The 17,249-nt window shown below is 56.3% G+C and overlaps 7 protein-coding genes and 1 non-coding gene across 8 annotated transcripts; 3 read left to right on the top strand and 5 right to left on the bottom strand.

Annotated features, from left to right (window-relative positions):
* Positions 1 to 19: 19 nt before the first annotated feature.
* On the bottom strand, positions 20 to 1,429 carry B0H64DRAFT_395244 (uncharacterized protein). Its single transcript, XM_062803751.1, has 2 exons — positions 1,310 to 1,429; positions 20 to 1,233 (listed from the first exon to the last, which is right to left on the bottom strand). The coding sequence occupies exons 1-2, from the start codon at positions 1,378 to 1,380 to the stop codon at positions 141 to 143; spliced, it is 1,164 nt and encodes a 387-aa protein (XP_062658943.1). The 5' UTR covers positions 1,381 to 1,429; the 3' UTR covers positions 20 to 140.
* Positions 1,430 to 2,065: 636 nt separating this feature from the next.
* B0H64DRAFT_395246 (Alpha/Beta hydrolase protein) lies at positions 2,066 to 3,804 on the top strand. The gene is made up of 5 exons (XM_062803752.1): positions 2,066 to 2,318; positions 2,399 to 2,633; positions 2,690 to 2,752; positions 2,818 to 3,105; positions 3,226 to 3,804. Exons 1-5 carry the CDS (start codon positions 2,236 to 2,238, stop codon positions 3,382 to 3,384), a joined length of 828 nt encoding a protein of 275 aa, XP_062658944.1. The 5' UTR covers positions 2,066 to 2,235; the 3' UTR covers positions 3,385 to 3,804.
* A 300-nt stretch (positions 3,805 to 4,104) lies between these two features.
* Positions 4,105 to 6,433, top strand: B0H64DRAFT_395250 (major facilitator superfamily domain-containing protein). The gene is made up of 7 exons (XM_062803753.1): positions 4,105 to 4,496; positions 4,567 to 4,660; positions 4,716 to 4,989; positions 5,046 to 5,511; positions 5,565 to 5,760; positions 5,816 to 5,892; positions 6,011 to 6,433. The coding sequence occupies exons 1-7, from the start codon at positions 4,185 to 4,187 to the stop codon at positions 6,272 to 6,274; spliced, it is 1,683 nt and encodes a 560-aa protein (XP_062658945.1). The 5' UTR covers positions 4,105 to 4,184; the 3' UTR covers positions 6,275 to 6,433.
* A 291-nt stretch (positions 6,434 to 6,724) lies between these two features.
* Positions 6,725 to 6,823, top strand: B0H64DRAFT_t75. The gene has a single exon. It is a non-coding gene; the product is annotated as a tRNA-Ser (tRNA).
* Positions 6,824 to 6,907: 84 nt separating this feature from the next.
* B0H64DRAFT_145706 (uncharacterized protein) lies at positions 6,908 to 8,203 on the bottom strand. Its single transcript, XM_062798352.1, has 2 exons — positions 7,870 to 8,203; positions 6,908 to 7,809 (listed from the first exon to the last, which is right to left on the bottom strand). The coding sequence occupies exons 1-2, from the start codon at positions 8,039 to 8,041 to the stop codon at positions 7,001 to 7,003; spliced, it is 981 nt and encodes a 326-aa protein (XP_062658946.1). The 5' UTR covers positions 8,042 to 8,203; the 3' UTR covers positions 6,908 to 7,000.
* B0H64DRAFT_459684 (uncharacterized protein) lies at positions 8,123 to 9,115 on the bottom strand (the record flags this gene model as incomplete). Its single annotated transcript, XM_062807449.1, has 1 exon — positions 8,123 to 9,115. Exon 1 carries the CDS (start codon positions 8,822 to 8,824, stop codon positions 8,123 to 8,125), a length of 702 nt encoding a protein of 233 aa, XP_062658947.1. The 5' UTR covers positions 8,825 to 9,115.
* A 69-nt stretch (positions 9,116 to 9,184) lies between these two features.
* B0H64DRAFT_395256 (glycosyl hydrolase family 3 N terminal domain-containing protein) lies at positions 9,185 to 12,814 on the bottom strand. The gene is made up of 4 exons (XM_062803754.1): positions 12,261 to 12,814; positions 11,808 to 11,962; positions 11,365 to 11,753; positions 9,185 to 11,314 (listed from the first exon to the last, which is right to left on the bottom strand). The coding sequence occupies exons 1-4, from the start codon at positions 12,336 to 12,338 to the stop codon at positions 9,321 to 9,323; spliced, it is 2,616 nt and encodes an 871-aa protein (XP_062658948.1). The 5' UTR covers positions 12,339 to 12,814; the 3' UTR covers positions 9,185 to 9,320.
* Positions 12,815 to 14,872: 2,058 nt separating this feature from the next.
* B0H64DRAFT_321475 (uncharacterized protein) lies at positions 14,873 to 16,769 on the bottom strand (the record flags this gene model as incomplete). Its single annotated transcript, XM_062800514.1, has 3 exons — positions 14,873 to 16,197; positions 16,268 to 16,396; positions 16,505 to 16,769. The coding sequence occupies 3 exons, from the start codon at positions 16,767 to 16,769 to the stop codon at positions 14,873 to 14,875; spliced, it is 1,719 nt and encodes a 572-aa protein (XP_062658949.1).
* Between the last annotated feature and the right edge of the window lie 480 nt (positions 16,770 to 17,249).

A 17,249-nucleotide genomic window follows, 5' to 3' on the forward strand; every position in this document is an offset into this window, starting at 1 on the left:
TCAACCAACAAGACAAACTTGGCATCCGAATAACAATACTCGCCACTAACGTAAATAACTGAAGATTACATGAAATGAACATAATAAACAACAATGTCTGCCACTCCCCAACTCTACCTCACACCAATCCAAAGATGGTCTCAACCCCAAAGTTTGTTAAACCGCCCAAGAAAGCGTCGCCCGCGCCCTTCCCGAGAAACCTCCGGCTGTGGGACTGGGGAACTGGTTGCAGTAACGCAATCGGCTGGTTTCAGCCCTGGAGTGTCATCAGCAACCATCACTCTGTCCCGGCGGAGATTCCGTAGCACCTCGTCTTCGGGCACTCGCTTCTCAAAGTCAATCATCATGACCCTTTTCGCGGTATACCCACCCATATCACCCCCACCCATCCCCCGGTCTCCATCGGCAGACCACATCGGCATGGTCTGAGACTCCTGCCTCGATGATACGGCCAGTTCATTCCCGACCGTACCTCTTCCATCTTCTTTCCTCTCCACAACATCCAGCCCAACGGCGATCTCGATCCGCTGACACATCACCTGAAAAGCGGCCTCCTGGGCGTCCTCGAACTGGCACATCACCCGATGGTCACCGTCCACGCCCATAGCACACTCATTCCCAATCATCATCGTCGCACTAGTGGGATTGACGATGCACTTCCCCGTCTTTCCCCAGTGGCCCTTCTCATAGAAGCTTGTGATGGGGTACCGTGGCGAGATCTTCACAAAGTCCTCCTTGATCTCCTCCAGGTCGTCCGAGGCGCGAGTAATGGCGCCCACTAGCGAGGAGGAAGGGCCAGCGAGAAACGAGTAGCCGCTGGCAATCGACTTCCAGCTTTCCTTATCCGCCCCGCCGTGTGGTGTGCCAAAGAAGATTATGGCCTTGGTGGCGGACTCAATAGACGCGTACTCGGCCTCGCTGTTAGCGAAGCACATGGCTTGTTTGATGACCAGTCCGCCCAGGCAGTGGCCGACAAACACGATGGGCCGGCTTCTGGGGTCGGCGATCTTGCGCCGCTGGACGTTGAGAAGCGCGAGCAGGGACCGGGCGCTGTCACGGATGGTGGCGTCTGTATTGTTGTGGAACATGTCTGCGTTGTAGGCGAAAGAGAGGACGCGCGTCCGTGGCCGTTCCTCAGGGAGGAGCTTTGCAGGCCAAAAGACCTCGGAGCCCTGGTCCTGCCATGTCCAAGACTTGGTGGCGTCGCCGTCGAGACCGTGAACGAGGACAAGACTGTGGTCCAGGTAGTTAGCCACCAAGCAAGCCCTCGACCCAAAACACGCGAACAAAAGGTATCAAAACCACTTACTCGACAGTAGGAGTCAGGTGTTTCTCCTTGGTCGGGTCATAAACCTCTCGAAGGGCAAGTCTTTTAGCCATGGTTTATTATGTCGCAAGCTAAGCGAAGAGGAGTCTACTCTGTTCTGTGTTCCCATCAACGTGCCGAGTGCATTCATGGCGGTTTATCACCTCAATGAAGAGGCAACATTCAGTATTAAGTAAACATAGACCAAATCGACAAGGCTCCGACTGGAACCGGCCCTAGCCAGCTAGAGCCCAGCACCTCGGGGGAGCCACACTTGGGTACTTTGGAGCCCAATGTTGACCCCCACCGTGAGTGGTCGACCCCAGGGACAACCAGCCCAACCCAGTGTCAAGCCTATCAACGTAGCCCAAATAACAGCATGCCAACTTGGCTGTTTGCAGAACCAGGTTTTGAGTTCCAGCTAGCCCAATACAACAACATACAGGGAAACAAATCCCAGCCTCGTCCGCAGGTTAGTCGGCAACATCTTTCCGTTGGATACAGGATGTCCATTCGTATCATCCATCTATCTCGCCCAGTGTCACATTGAGCCCGGTGAAGCAATTCATGCCCGATGACCACTACCACCCACTGGCTCCAACACAGCAATGACAGAGCCTGATGCGGCTCAAAAGCCATCAGCTGAGCCTGATGTGATCACACGATTAGCAGCTCACGCTATCATCAACCGCGGCTGGGGGATTTCAGGGTCAATAGAAGTTGCACATTCATGCCTAATCCACACAACCGCGTTACGCACTCGAAATATGGTTTAAAGAGAGAGGAGCCGGTGAAGACCAACAGCAAAACACCTCCCTAAATACCGCAAGTCCCCTAGCGTTATTCGGATTTTCCACATAGCCACCGCATTCAGCTTTTGCCTTGCCTCCTCACGCTCAGTAAACTACCTACCTGCGGCGATATCCAAAATGCCGAGCACTCAGGGAATCGAGTCCGGCGGGGAGCTCCATGAACTGCACATTCCACCGAGCGGGACTCCGAAGCAAATTGAGTACGCAAGAGACATCCAGTTCTTCGCCATTCAAACCGCAAGGTCTGGTCCCATACTCACGATCTTGATCAACCTCGCAGCATCGTCGCCGTGCATGGGCTAAATGGGGACTCCCACAACACATGGACGCACATCCCGGAAGGTGGCAAAGGGCCCCAGACCCTGTGGCTACGAGATCTTCTGCCAGGAAAGCTCCCAAACGCCCACGTCATGAGCTTTCAGTACGATTCGTCCACCCACGGCATGTCCGAGCAATCAGTCCGTGGCAACGCCGGCAAGTTAGTCCGGCTGCTGCGAGATAAAAGGGAGGATTATGTTTGTGCGCCCATCAAGTACCATCTGAACAACGCTCACATCTTCGTTTAATACAGGAAGAGGAAGAGCGCCCGATCGTCTTCATCGGCCACAGTCTCGGCGGCATTGTAATCAAACAGGTAAGCAACGCTTCCCGCCTCCCCAACCCCCCACCCCTCCTAACACCCAACAACCACCCCCCCAGGCCCTCAAACACGCCAAAGACCACGACTTCACCGACATATACGCCCACACCAACGGCATCGTCTTTTTCGGCACCCCGCACCGCGGCGCCGACGCCGCCAGCTGGGCGGCCACGCTGTCGGGCATCCTGTCGGCCGCGTCCCGGAAGCCGCCGTCCAAGTTCCTCGAGGCGCTCAAGAACGACTCGGTCGAGCTACGCAAGATCTCGGAGGACTTTCGCCCGTTTGGGGGCAGGTTTAATATTGTTAGCTTTTATGAGGAGCATGCGCATCGGTTGTTGGGGAGGGTGGTGAGTTTCTTCCTTTCCTTTTGGGTCTTGTTGTTTTATTCTTGCTCCTCCTCGTGTCGTGCACTTTTGCGTTAGAAGTTAGGCGACACACAAGTACTGATGTGGATGCGTGCACTGTAGGTGGTGGACAAGTCGTCTGCTATCATGGGCCTGCCGAACGAGGATCCCATGATGTTGGGCGGCAATCACTCGACCATGTGTAAGTTTGGGGTGGGAGATAGACGGTTTGATCCGGTTTGGAGAGCAATTCGGCGGGCTGCGAAGGCGCGTCAAGCTTGATATCTCCATCTAAGGCAGTGAGGTCGCTCCCGAGGTTGTCGTGGATTTGAAGGCGGGGTGTCGATGGTGTCATCTTGTTGGTATCTTGCGAACGAGAAGGGGATACTCGGTTTTGTCGCAACATCAACCTCAGTCAGCATGACAACCCGGTTTCCTTGAGAAATATCATGATAAACAGTCCAACAGTGATACCGGGGTCAGTCAGTTTCGGGACTATCCCGCCAGGGATTCTTTCCTCTCGGCCATTCACACTCCTGGTATCCTCATCATCTCATCCAAGCAGGAATCACGACACTCCACCCGCATCGTTTGAAGCGTGTTGGTCCCACCAGCCCCCACGTCCCGGAAGGGCGGTTATCGGGTTTAAGCAATTGTAAGCCGCACCGGAACGGGGATGTCGAGAGCAAACCCGGGTGCTTCTCGGCCTCTTCCCTCGGCCGCCTAGTACCATCTGCGGGGTCCGTCCATGGAACCGAGCGTTGACCGTATCGATGGAAACAACTGACACCATTCGATAGTGACCCGGGGAGGCCCCAGTCGAGTGTCTGGTACACCACTTCGGGCAGGTATTGACCATCACGCCATATGTAGATGGATGCCAGCATGCGTTCACAGTCACGTCTGGCCCCCGCCACCGTCAAAGATGGCAAGCAGAGGGTTGCATAAATGGCCACCGGGTTGCCGTTTGTACGACATCCTGCTTCGATACCTTAGATCGATAATTCCCGACGGACGCACCCGCCCTCGTAGCCCTCGTAGTCGTCTCGCTCCGTATCTACAATCCAGACGGCCCAGCGACCATGGCGAGCCCCCCGGAACAGAGCTCGACCAAACTTGCAGACACCAAAACCCAGAGTATCGTCGATACCAAAGATGTTACTGCTCTCGGGTCATCCCCGTCGGCTAGCGAAGACTCCGGTTCAGACGAGGAATTCGAGGAGGACCTGGTCAAGAACCCCTTCCTCAACCCAGATGTTGCAGCACACTGGCGACAAGTGTACGAAGACGCCCAATACGAGTCCCGCCATGCGTTTGATCCCACCTTGACATGGACGGAGGAGGAGGAGAAACGGGTGCTCCGCAAGCTGGACTGGCGGATTTGCACATGGGCGGTACGTCGCTGGCATTCCTCTACACATCAAAGTTCCGTCAAGGCCCGGGGCTGACCAGAGTTGCGGGCAGTGTGTCATGTTCTTTGCATTACAAGTGGACCGTGGCAACATCCAGCAGGCGTTGGCAGATAATATGCTTGACGACCTTGGGCTCACCACAAATGGTAATTATTACGAACCTCTCCTAGCAGGACGCAGCACGGCTGACCAGAACAACAGATTACAACTACGGCATGGTCGTGTTTCTCATTTGCTTCCTGTTAGCTGAGTTGCCGTCTCAGTTAGTATCCAAGAAACTGGGACCCGATCGATGGATCCCAATCCAAATCGTGCTCTGGTCGGTGGTGGCCATCACGCAGTGTGCCATCACGGGCCGATCAGGTTTCCTTGCGACACGCGCGCTTCTCGGCTTGCTCGAGGGAGGGTTCATTCCGGATATTGTGCTCTGGCTGTCATACTTTTACACGTCTCGCGAGTTGCCTATCCGACTGAGGTTGGTCTTATCTTCAAGTTCCATCTTCGCGGTCCCTTACTAACTGAACCCGACAGTTATTTCTGGACAACCCTGTCGTTGACAACAATCACTACTTCACTCCTAGCCTTTGCTCTCCTGCACCTGCGTGGAGTCAACGGCTGGGCGGGCTGGCGGTGGCTGTTCCTCGTTGAAGGGCTCATCACTTTGCTAGTCGGACTCGCCTCCTTTTTCAACATGCCTGCCTCGGCCGTGCAGACCAAGGCATGGTTTCGCCCTAAGGGATGGTTCAACGACAAGGAAGTGGCTATTGTAGTCAACCGCGTGCTCAGGGATGACCCCTCCAAAGGCGACATGCACAACCGCGAGGCCATTACCCCTCGCCGTCTCTGGGAGGTTTTGAAGGAGTACGACTTGTGGCCAATGTATGCCATCGGCATCGTTGCGTTTATCCCGCAGGGCCCTGTGAACGCCTATTTGACCCTGACGCTCAGATCGCTGGGGTTCAACCCCTTTACCACCAATCTCCTGACGATCCCCTCGGTACGCACCATTGCTACTCTTACACCCAACACCGCTTGCTAACCTAAGTGTAGACGGTATTCCATATTATCACCCTGCTCATCGTGACTCGGATCTCCGAGTGGCTCAACCAGCGAGCGTATGTCGCCATCTGGCAGAACCTGTGGACGCTGCCCTGCATCATCGCCCTCCGGTTCTGGCCGGGCGTGATTAACGATTCGTGGGGTACTTACGCCCTTATCACCGTCCTGTTATCCTACCCCTACTGCCGTAGGCACCCCCTCTCCCCACTACCCCCTTCCATAAACTAACCATCCGCCCTCAGACGCAATCAACGTCGCATGGGTCTCCAAGAACGCCAACAACGTCGGCACCCGCACCGTGGCCTCCGCTCTTTACAACGTAACATCCCCCCTCCGTTCTCCTTTCCATTTCCCTTTCCCTTTCCCTTAACCCTTCTCCCCCAACCCATCCCCCCTTGTCCCCCCAACCCCCGCTAACCCCTAATCACAAAAACCAGATATCCGTCCAAATCGGGCACGTCGCCTACTCCTTCATCTACGTCGAGTCGGACAAGCCTTACTACCGGGACGGCAACACTAAGCTGCTGGCCATCAACCTGCTGTCCATCTGTGTCTTCCTGGCGGCCAAGGCCTACTACGTCTACCGCAACCAGTACAAGGCGGCCGTGTGGGCGAGCATGAGCGAGGCGGAGCGCGCCGACTACGTCCGCACGAGCGATGCGAAGGGGTGTAAGCGGTTGGATTTTAGGTTTGCGCATTGATGTACCTGCTACCTGCCTGGGTAAGGCGGGGGTTGGGTGGTGACGAAAGTATGGTTACTTACCTATCTAGATACCTGCCTAGGTGGGTTAACGTTGGAGCTGCAGTGTGGCGTGTCATGGTAGAGCAAAAGCCATGCGAAGTAATGGAAGATTCTTATGACCTGTATTACCTTTATCCCCCTTATGTCTGTTTGTGTTTGATGATGTCCTTAGTTGTGTAAACCGAACTCAACAAGTATCAGATATTTTGAGCGGTGCCCAAGCGATACCACTCAACGCAAGATCATATTCACATCTCATCATATGAGTATCCATATCTTGAAACACTAAGTTAGTCCCGCTGACTTTATGTTTCGGCGTCCAAACATCGAGTTCCTCCGGAAACCAACTCAGGGGCACCTGCATCGCGGAACATCAACGATTGCAATTGGCGCATCAGCATGTCAACCAGTCACTTTGGCGGAGTGGTTAACGCGCTGCCCTGCTAACTTTACTTAGCAGCTTAAGGCAGTTCCTTCGGGAGCGTAGGTTCGAATCCTACAGGTGACGCATCTTTTTGCCCTTCGCTCCTCGGTGCAGGTTCATCACCACACAAAGTATGAGAAGGAACACCGCTGCTATTCGCTAATATTAACTCGCTTTGCTATCTATTATCATAGACGCTTACAATACTGTGTAAAAAGGCTAACCCTCTCCGTACTACCCCCCACCCACGCGCCCCTTGTCTCACGTCCTCCGTTTGGGCTCCCTTTTACGACTCTTTTGCCTTGCCGCCTTGTAGAGCCTCTCCGTCGGTCTCTGCGTAGGTTCGGGCTGCTCATTGTGGCTATTTGATGGTCCAGGTTGCTCCACGTGAGTATTTGTTGGCTCGGGCTGCTCTGCTGTGTCTGGCTTCTCAGCGTGAGTCTCTGTTGGCTCGGGTTGCCCAATGTGGCCGTTTGTTAGCCAGGGCTGCTCAACAGGAGCCTCTTCTGTTCCAGGTTGCTCAATCTGCATCTCTGCTGGTTCGTGTTCAGCTTCGTTGCCGGCTGCGGTCCGAGCAACCACCCCGTCACCAGTACTCTCAGCAAGTCGACCGGCAGTGCTCTCCGCAGGTTGACCCGTCCCAAGCACAACCAGCTTCACCAATTCCCCTGCCTCTCCATATCTCAGCATTCTATACGCGTTTCCCGCAAATATAAGAAATGGTCCCACCGCGTCCACCACTTTCGGCATCATCAACTCATACGACAGTCCCTCCGCAAAGGCCTTGGCCTGGGATGCGCTATCGAGTTGCATCGTCGGAGATGGTTCCGGATCTGAAATGTCCCCAGCCCCAGCCGGTTTGCGGACCATCTGATATAGGCCTTCGAACGGGGCTAGGAGCCGGCCGGACATTTCAAACCCAAACCTGCGATACCAGCCAAACAGAGCCGACGGCGCAGTCACAATACCGTGGGCCTTATAGTCATCCATTTGTTCGCAGAGTTTTCCCAGAATACTTGATCCATGTCTGTGGCGTTGACTATCGGGGTGAATGATCAAGTGAAGTATCCCTGCGCAGTTGAGAACCATCAGTAAACCTGTCCCCAGGGCAGAAGTAGAGCTTGGCTTACGGCAGATCAAAGCATCGGGGCCCATGTCCCGATAATCCTTCTGTCGCTGGCGGTTCATTGTGAACACCAACCGAGTCCATGTCCCGACGTCCATCGTCCCTGGTGTTCCCGTTACCGCCATGGTGGGCTCCGAATGACCATCAATGCCAGCGGAGGTAACCTGGGCGACCATCCCGGCAAACTGTGACAGACTAGCACCTTCCCAGGAAACCACCCAGTACGCTTGTAGTCGTGTCCCATCAACACCCCCGTCCTAGCTGTGTCTCAGGGTGTACCGACCACTTTGCGCCATGCGTACCAGATTCATGAGCCACCACACCGCCACCTCCATCCCCTCAACCCCGCCACTATCATTTCTCAAAAAGGGGAAGACCATGTGGACAGCGGAATACTTGTCGTGAGTGGCCAAGTCGTGTTTGAGGGCGGGAACGAGGATATTACGGGCGATGTCGAGGATGTCCTCGCACGCCAGCCTGTGCATATTGCCAACATGTTGAGCAGGTCGAGGATCGCCGTGAGAGTCGGGAGTGAGGGGCCGGGACGGTAACTTTGCGAGAGTCTCCGTGACGGAGGCGAGGTCCAGCTCGTTGGTCACGGTCGGGGCAACCGCCGTAGGCGTGGCGGGTACGTGGCTAGTAGTACCCTTGGTAGTACCCTTGGACAAGGTTGGGGGAGCGGACGATGGAGCAACCGTGTCTGGAATAACGCTGCTTTTCATCGCTGCCGTTGGCGTGGAGTGTTGGGACATTGCCGCTCTAGCGTTTGCAAGAACCGTCTCGCCGTCAACAATCCTGCCGTCACTACCCTCACTAAGCGAGTCGCGAAGTTGGTTGTTGACCAAATCCGAGGTGGAGGCATCGTCCGACGCGGCGTCACGGCGAACCGTGTCGAGTGGGTTGTTTCCGCTGAGGGCGAAACCCTCGTTTTCGGAAGGGGTTGTGCTAACTGGTGGCATGATAAATGATGTGAATATTGTCAAAGTTACTTAGGTGGTGCGGATGATTGGGAGTTCGTGGTGCGAAGAAGGGGCAAAAGAAAAAGAGGCGCTGCGATAGGAATTTGTTTGGAAGAGAGGAAAAGATAGGTAAGAGGTTGGTTCTCCTGTTGAGGCGTAACCGTCTTCTGTGTCGAGTGGCTTTGCGCTTTCCCACGCGGAATGAGCGGACAATTACTGTGTATGGAAGGCATGAATCTCGAGGCCTGTTGAGGAATCAAGCATCATGGCATCACCTCATGCTTGCGGCATACCTACCCACACATCCACACACACACACACAAACCAAATAAGCCAAGGTAGCAAGATAGCCAGCAGCAAACCCATTAAATGATTAAAGAGCACCTAGCTATGATGAAGCCAGACTACTGTCATATAAACCCCTGAATTATTCCCATCCCCCTCCCATACCTCTATCTATTCCAGTGTCTCCCCCCTAAGTCAACCCCCCACCCACTCAAGGCAGCACAACCTTCAGATCCAACTTGCGGCTACTCCTCCCCACAAACGCCGTCTTCTGGTACTCACTAACCACCCAGTCCTGCACCTCGACGTCCCAGTTGCTCAGATCCCTCCTGGTCAACCGGCCCGTGAACTGCTTGGTCTCGCCGGGGTCGATGCGCATGCGGTCGAAGTCGCGCAGGGCGACGCGCGGGTTCTCGGCGCCGCCGAGCGCCACGTACAGCTGCGGCACCTCCTCGCCGACCACGGCGCCCGTGTTGGTGATGTCGGCGGTCACGGTGTAGATGACGTCGTACAGCTGCCGGTTGCCGCCGGGGGAGTTGTGGCCTGATGCGCGAAGGAGCGGCTGCGCGTCCGCGTCGATGGCGTGCGGCGGGAGGAACTCCTCGGCCGTCTGGCCGTAGTGCGGGTCGGCCGAGGCTTCCTTGGCGTCGGTGGTGTTGACGTAGGGGTAGATGTATTGGTAGATGTAGGAGAAGTCCTCCTTGGGGAAGAGGTAGTCGCCGAGGTTGGTGGAGAAGTTGCCAAAGGTCGGGGCCGAGGCGGTGGTGCCGGTGGTGGGCTTGTACTCGCCGGCGTCGGACTTCTCGACGCGGATGTTGCTGTACTCGAAGGTGGTGTAGCTGAGGCCGTGGCCGAACTCGTAGATGACCGAGGCGTTTGTCTTGTCAAAGTAACGGTAGTCGATGAAGACGCCCTCGCTGAAGTCCTGCTGGGGCGCACCGTTGCCGTTGTTGGGCTCATAGAGAACATCGGGTCCGTAGGCTTCGCGAGTCTTGCCCCAGGTGAAGGGGGAGCGGGCGGCGGGGTTGACGTCGCCGTAGAGGACATCGGCAATCGAGTTGCCCGACTCCTGGCCCGGGAGACCGGCCCAGAGGATGGCGGTGATGTTGGGGCTCTCATACCACTCGGTCAAAAGAACCGGGCCGGTCGAGTGGATGACGACGATGGTGTTGGAGCACGCGCCCGAGACGTTCTTGACCAAGTCGTCGCCATTCTTCCAGAGAGTCAAGTTCTTGCGGTCACCCATGTTACCATCCACGTTGATGTATCCCTCACCAGAGTCGGCGTTGACAAAGACGATCGCCGTCACGTTGTCCTGCGACACCAAAGCCTTCGTCGCGTCGGCGGCGTAGTTGGACAGGATGCTCTCGTATCTGGAACCGTCCTCAATAGCACGGGCCTGAAGGGCAGCATCGGGGGTGACGAGGTACGGGTAGTTGGCCGTGCCGGAGCCCCAGCCCATGGCAAGGGTGCCATCATCGCAGCCACGGTCACTGCAGCCATTGGGCCCGTTGGGGTTGGGACCAGCATCCTCGCCAATAACGGCGACGAACTTGGGCTTCTGCAGCGGCAGAGCGCCTGAGTTCTTTAGCAGCACGGTACCCTTGGCGGCAATCTCCCGGATGAGCTTTCCGTGGTCCTCGCGGACATCGACGTGGGAGTTGATCTCTTGGTAACCCTGCTTGGCAACCCAGTGGACCGGGCCGTACGTGTCCAGGGTCCAGAAGGAAAAGTTGATGGGGTCAAAGTCGGTGGTATTGCTGACCTTGAAAACGGAAGCCATGATACGCATGGCCATGTCATCGACACGGTAGGCAGGGACAGTGCCGTTGAGGACAGCCAGGGTGAGGTTGGTGCCCCAGAAGCTGAGGCCAGTGTTGAAGGACGTGTCACCCGGCATGCTCATGTCGAGACCAGCGACGGCGCTTGCTGCGCCGGTGTGCTGAGCCTGCCAATCGCTCATGACGAAGCCCTGGAATCCGAGCTCGTTCTTGAGCAGGTCGTTCATAAGCTTCGAGTTCTGGCAGCCGTACGAGTTGTTGACCTGCTGGTACGAGCACATGACGGAGCCGACGCCGGCACGGACGGCATCCGCAAAGGGCCAAAGGTAGAGCTCGTGCATGGTCCTGTCGTCGATATTCGAGGACAGCGTCTCGGTGATGTTGTGCCCGTAGCCCTGGGCTTCTCCCACCTGCCTGAAGTTCTCTGGATGGCTGTCAGCTTGGAGGATTGGGATTGAAGCCGTCTCAACTAACCTTGCTCATTGCCGATGAAATGCTTCGCACAAGCAATGACACCAGCATCCTGGGTACCCTTAACGGTCTCGGACATACCGACGCCGGTGAGGACGGGATCGGGGGCGAAGCCTTCCCAGTTGCGACCGGCAGCGGGCATACGTCCGAGCGGGCCGGCGACAGGGCCGAGCAGGACATTGATACCCTTGCCCTTGGCCTCTTTGCCCATGGCATAGCCACGGCGGTACATCAGACCTCTGTCCCACGTGGCAGCGGCGGTCTGGCCGGAGGGGAAAGCCGAGTTGAAGTCTGAGCCGCGGATACCGAGGGGGGCATCATGCATGCACAAGCTGCGGAGGCCGAGGCGAGGAATCGCACCCACCTGGCCGACACACTGCTCTCCTTGCCAGCTGTACTCTTGTTAACAAGGCGGTTACAGAGCAGTAAACAGCTGCCGCACTCACCCAACACCAGTGGTCAGGTTGACCTTCTCCGGCAGTGTCAGCTGCGAGACGAAGTCCCTAGCCTGGGCATACGCCTCCGCCCAACCGTCGGCGTCCGGGTTCATCCATGGCGACGGGTAGTGGGGGTCCGACTTCTCGAGAGCCCTCTTCTGGATCTGTTGTTGGTCGTTAGCAAGTGAAGCCTCTATTGGCAGCGCCAACAACCATTGGGCTGCAGATTTGAGTTGCATGTTGGCTGCGGACTGCAACGTTCAACAAGGCCGCCAATATGGGTAAACAGATCTTGCAGCGGGTAGAATCTGCTGCAAAGGGGACTCGTGGTGGGATCAATGATCATCAACCCAGAGCACTGGATCCGATGCTAACGAGATATTGCACCCGCACCTCCCTGGGGACACGGCGTAACTGCCCCTAAGAAAATGAGAAAAGGGGAATGGGAGACATGGCTCGTACCTTATTTACCGGGTTAATTGCGCCCGCAGCAGCTAGACTGCCGCCAACAAGGCAGGTAAGCGCGGCAGCGGCCTTCATGTTGAACCGCGTACACAGTGATCAGATCTGACCGTGTTCAGCTCACACAAGAAGCAGTTGGGCGACCGGAGAGTTGATAGGGGAGATGCAGAGATCACCGCCGGGAAGAGCCTGGAGGTGAGACATGACGCATGCGTGGCGAGTGACACACACCCTACATATATACGTAAACATTTCCCGGAATTGCAAGATTGGTCTTGCTGCTGCGTCCCTCCCCGGCCCACACGAGATCGGCCCTCTGGCAGGGCAGCAGGGACAGCAGGGAGGAAGCCGTTTGACCGTGCCAAGTCGCTCGGATCCCTTGCCGGGTACCACGGCGAACACGGCTGCCAGCCCTGGGCCTCGCGTATGAACCAGTGTGGGGATATCCTGCCAGATCCATCTTGGCCGGCAGTTTTCTCCGCATGTTTGCATTCCGCAGAGGCGGGGAGAGAAACCGCGTTGCATTGCGTCCACTCTCGACCTGACGAGTTCGGATGGCCGCGCTCGAGCCGTGGTTGGAAACGGGCCGATCTGTTCAGGGACAAGCAAGGGTGAGCTCTCTTCTTGCAGCCGGGCCAAACCCAGTCGAGCTTGGCATTGAATACCGCGGGGAAAGATCGCCGTTACGACGAGGCGACCGCGGACCGGTTAAATCGACTGTCTCTCTCGAACACAATCGACTGTCTTGGCGGCTCACCGCCGCATTCGGTTAAGCCAGGTGGGCCAAGATGTCTCCGACTCAGGTTTTGTTATGCTCTTTACCAACGAACCTGGGCATCATCGCATCGCCGTCGCTAAAAGAGCAAGAGTTGCAACTATCGCTATGATCAATCACTCGACTTCTGTTCGAATTCCCGAAGGTTAGGCTGACCAGACCCTAACCCTAACCCTGTTATAATTCGAGTTTCTAACCCTATAATCTTGGCTCGCAATCTTATAATACTGTAGATTAAAAAAAAAACATTGTTTATAATACTTTCGAGCGATTTATCAAAATCTTTATTATTTAGCAATTTATTAACTATTAATAACTTCAATTCGAATACTGTTATTTGGCGATATTAATATACCTTATGTGTTGCGAAGGCAGCTTCGTTCACCAAGCTAACCGAATCGGGGCAGAGCCGCCAAGACAGTCGATTGTGTTCGAGAGAGACAGTCGATTTAACCAGTCCGGGCGACCGCGTTCAATTGCTGACCGGAAGCACCCGTGAAATTGCAACCGGTTTGTGAAATCCGTTTCCACCACGTGCCTCGCAGGTGGGAATGAACTCGCAAGGTGCCGGTTGCGGTCGCTCCTGGGAAGGTATGGTTCCATCGAATGTCACAGAAATGACAGTGCAGCATTAGCAGAGGTAGGGAGCTTCCACTCGCTCGTGCACTTCCAGAGAGACCTGCCTAATACAGGTACGTGTCGGCCATTGCTTCGGCGGCGTTTACGTTTTCACGGCAGAAGAGTGACGATGTTGCTTCGTGAAGAGAGGCAGTCTCCGCTCTTGCCAATTGGTGCCGCGTCGGGTCCAGATTAAAATGGAAACAAACGCGGGCTGGTGCCGGAACTACCGAAGCAGTGCCCGTACCGAAAGGCAATGCAAACATCCAATATGGGGATCGGCGTTGGCGTCCGAGAAGCACCTGCTTTCGTTGACTGGCGGTCACGATTGTGTGGCGTTATCAGGAATCGTACAAAACCCCTGATGCGCCTGTGTACGGAATATGCAACCTTGGTGAAAGGCGTTCCCGCTGTCCACGCGTACCTCTGGCGACCTGGAATGGCTCAATGGCTGCTCGTGCTGCTGTCGCTCGGGCGATGGTGATGTCAGTCCAGAGAATCGAACTGCCCTGTGGAAACAGCCAAGCCCGCACCTTCCCCACACTCTCCCAACCGATCTCCAACTTTTCCCCGCGGCCCACCCCGCAAAAATCGCAAGCTTCTGGGTCCCAGCAAACCGAACGAAGCTGCCGTGACACGGTAAAAAGACAAACTCGAGCCGCGCTGGTACCCATTTTGGTGCACAACATCGGCCCTTTTCCATCTGTACTCCGCCGTTGAGGCCCGCACTGGGCTGGGGCAACAATTGAGAAAAGCAGCTATCCTCGACACCGTCGTATTCCAAGTTTTCGTCCCACCCGGCATGTTCCGCCGTGTATGTACACAGCAACAGTTTGGTGGAATCGGGAGGTAGTTGGCACGCGGTTAGCCTCTGATCAACGTAGCACAGTGGTGTAAGGGAAGGATCAGTCTTCTTCCCGAGCACCTGGTTTGTTGCCGGTCCAATTCCTCGGCCTTGGGAACGGAAATCCGGGCCGCTCGGGCAAAACAACGGTCATACTTCGTATGTAGTCGAGAGATGATCAGTTTGACTCACGGCTTATTCATCTCAACACGACTTGTTTGCCGGGGCCCAATGAGGCCCTCCCCACTGCCCTCCGCAAGTCCGGATGAGTAATGAGTCGGGGACCTAGGTAGCAGTTACAATGACAAGTACAAACAATAATCCGTACACAGGGACCACCTCCAGAGGCCCTTCATGGCTAGGTAGTTCCGCGCCCTACTCCTCCTCCTCGTCATTCTCCACCGCCGGCTCCCAACCCTTCTTGATCGCCTCCCTCAGCCTCTCCAGCACCGGGGTATAGAAAACACAGTTCAAAACCATGTGACCACTCTCAGGCAGCGCCTCCTCAAACCGGCGCATGCCAACCATATCCTCCGCAGGCCCCTTCCAGCCCTCCACATCCTCAAGCAAGCACACCGCATCAAACGTGCGCACCGCGCTCGAAAACACCGAGTCCCGCTCACCGTGCGTGGCCACCGGCTGCCACTGGACGCGGTCCCTGTCCTCCACCGCGCGCTCGTACCGGTACATCAGCCAGACGCTCTTGCGCGGGGTGCCAACATCCATAAACGCGAGGAAGTTGGTCGAGACCACCTCGCCGGGCTTGTCGGACGAGCGGCACGCGCGGTACACCTCGCCCAGCGGCACCACGTAGCGCGGCGGGTGGTAGGCGCGGAACTCGCTGCCGGAGGCCGCCGCGCACCGCCGGCCGTGGTAGGTCTCGTAGATGTTGAGGTGTTCGACCGCCTCGCGCGCGGCGCCGGGTTGGGTGGGCCGGTTGTCTGGGTTCGGGGTGAGGGTTGTGCTGAGGCTGCCGCCGATCTTGAGGAAGTAGCTGAGCTTGCTGCGCCGGGTTGGGCTGTCGGTGCAGAGTGGGAAGTCGAAGGATGCACGGCCTTTGACGCGCGTCTTGAGGGTTAGTAGGTCCTTGTCTGACGTGCAGTCCATGCGCTTGATGAAGTCGAGGAATTCGCGTGCCCATCGGAGATCGGGGTCGTTGTTGCTGTTGTTGGATGGGCCTGGGGCGGTGGCCTCGATCGGCGGCGTCGAGGGCTTACTAGCACTAGACTCCTCGGCGCGATCTCCTGGCTGTTGTTGCTGCAGATGCTCCTGGGCCACCTCTGGCAAGAGTTGGAAAACAGCAGTAGAGCGAGCCCCCACCGACGAAGAACGGCTCGAACCCGAGTCGCTTTTGCTGGTATCAGCGGCAGTTGCGTGCGCCGTCTTCGCGCGCTTCAACGACTCGCCGGCCTGGTCGCCAGTCTGCTCGGGTTGAGCCTGTCGCTTTGAGACCCGGACTACCATTCCGCCAGCAGTGCTGTTGGCTTCTTCCGTCGTATCGTTCTGGACTTGTCCAGTTTGCTGGTGAGCCTCGATGTTGTCTCCCATGGTCAATGATCGATTCACAGGGTGCTGTTGGGTGACCGAGTTTGTGTTATGGGGTGCGTTAGAAGCGATGGAAACAGCGGGGATCTCATTGTTTGAGTTGGCAACCGGCACGGCAACCGAGTTGGTTGGGACGACCGTCTGGGGCTTCAAGGCTGAATGGTTGGGTTAGCCTACGTCGACAAAAAAACCGGATGAAGGCCTCGAGAGGAAAATGCATCTCACCTTTCAGTTCCTTCAAAATATTGGCAAGAGTTTGCGCGTTCTCGTCCATTTTCGATTCAAGCCTGAGGCGCTGCTTCTGCTCCTCTTCTGAACGTTCCTCCATGTCTTCCAGCCGGCGCGTCAAATCGGCTGGGGTTGAATGTGTCGAGGGGTTGGGCACCCCCGTTGTTGGTATACCCGGAACACGAGTTACCAGTCGGAGGTCCTCGCCCGGATCCGGTAGAAGGATCCTGTGACGCCCGTTGTCGTAGCCTCGCGAGGCCGCTACAACGTTGTCACTCGATACCCTGCGCCTGAGAGGGTGAGCATGTGCGGTTTGCTGGTTGGCGTCCCAGGTTGGGAGCCCATGAGTTACTCTCGCAGGCTGCGGAGTCTGAAGGCGATGTGGGTACGCGTGAGAGGCAGTCTCAATGTGAGGTAACCCTTGGAAGGCCACTCCGGACGGTGATCCTTGAAAATGCGCCGGCGGCGGCTGCCAGTTGGCCATAGGAAGGCCGTGCATGCCCTGTCTCTCATCCATGTTGCGATTGTGAGGGGTGTTTTCAAACACTCGACCCGAGAAGCCCTGATAGCCTAATGAAACAAGAACTGTCAGTGAATTGGCAGTCGGACGCCGGTGTTAAGGCGGGAGAAGTTGTCCAACTGGGCTCACTCGCTGGATGGGGGGGGACCTGATGTACCTTCAGGATTATTGGGCCACTGAGACATTATGAAAATCGCGTTTTCAAACTCAATTCAAGAAGGTTAAAGCTGCTCCGTGTTCGAGGCCGAAGTTGGGTGCAGTCGATCGGGGTCGGGGGAAGATACTCGGGCCGTGACTCGACGCGTAGTATCGCCGGTACCTAGGCTTTCGAATCGAGGACAGCGATGGGTTCTTGATAAATCAAAATGAGCCTCTCTTTATCAAGCAACGTAGGGCTGCCCTGCAAACCGTGTTTGAAAAAGAAAAAGAAAAAAGAAACGAAAAAGGTGGGCGATGCTG

The sequence above is a fragment of the Chaetomium fimeti genome (assembly GCF_033439085.1).
Source record: "Chaetomium fimeti strain CBS 168.71 chromosome Unknown B0H64scaffold_4, whole genome shotgun sequence".
In the NCBI taxonomy this organism is placed as follows: Eukaryota; Fungi; Ascomycota; class Sordariomycetes; order Sordariales; family Chaetomiaceae; genus Chaetomium; species Chaetomium fimeti.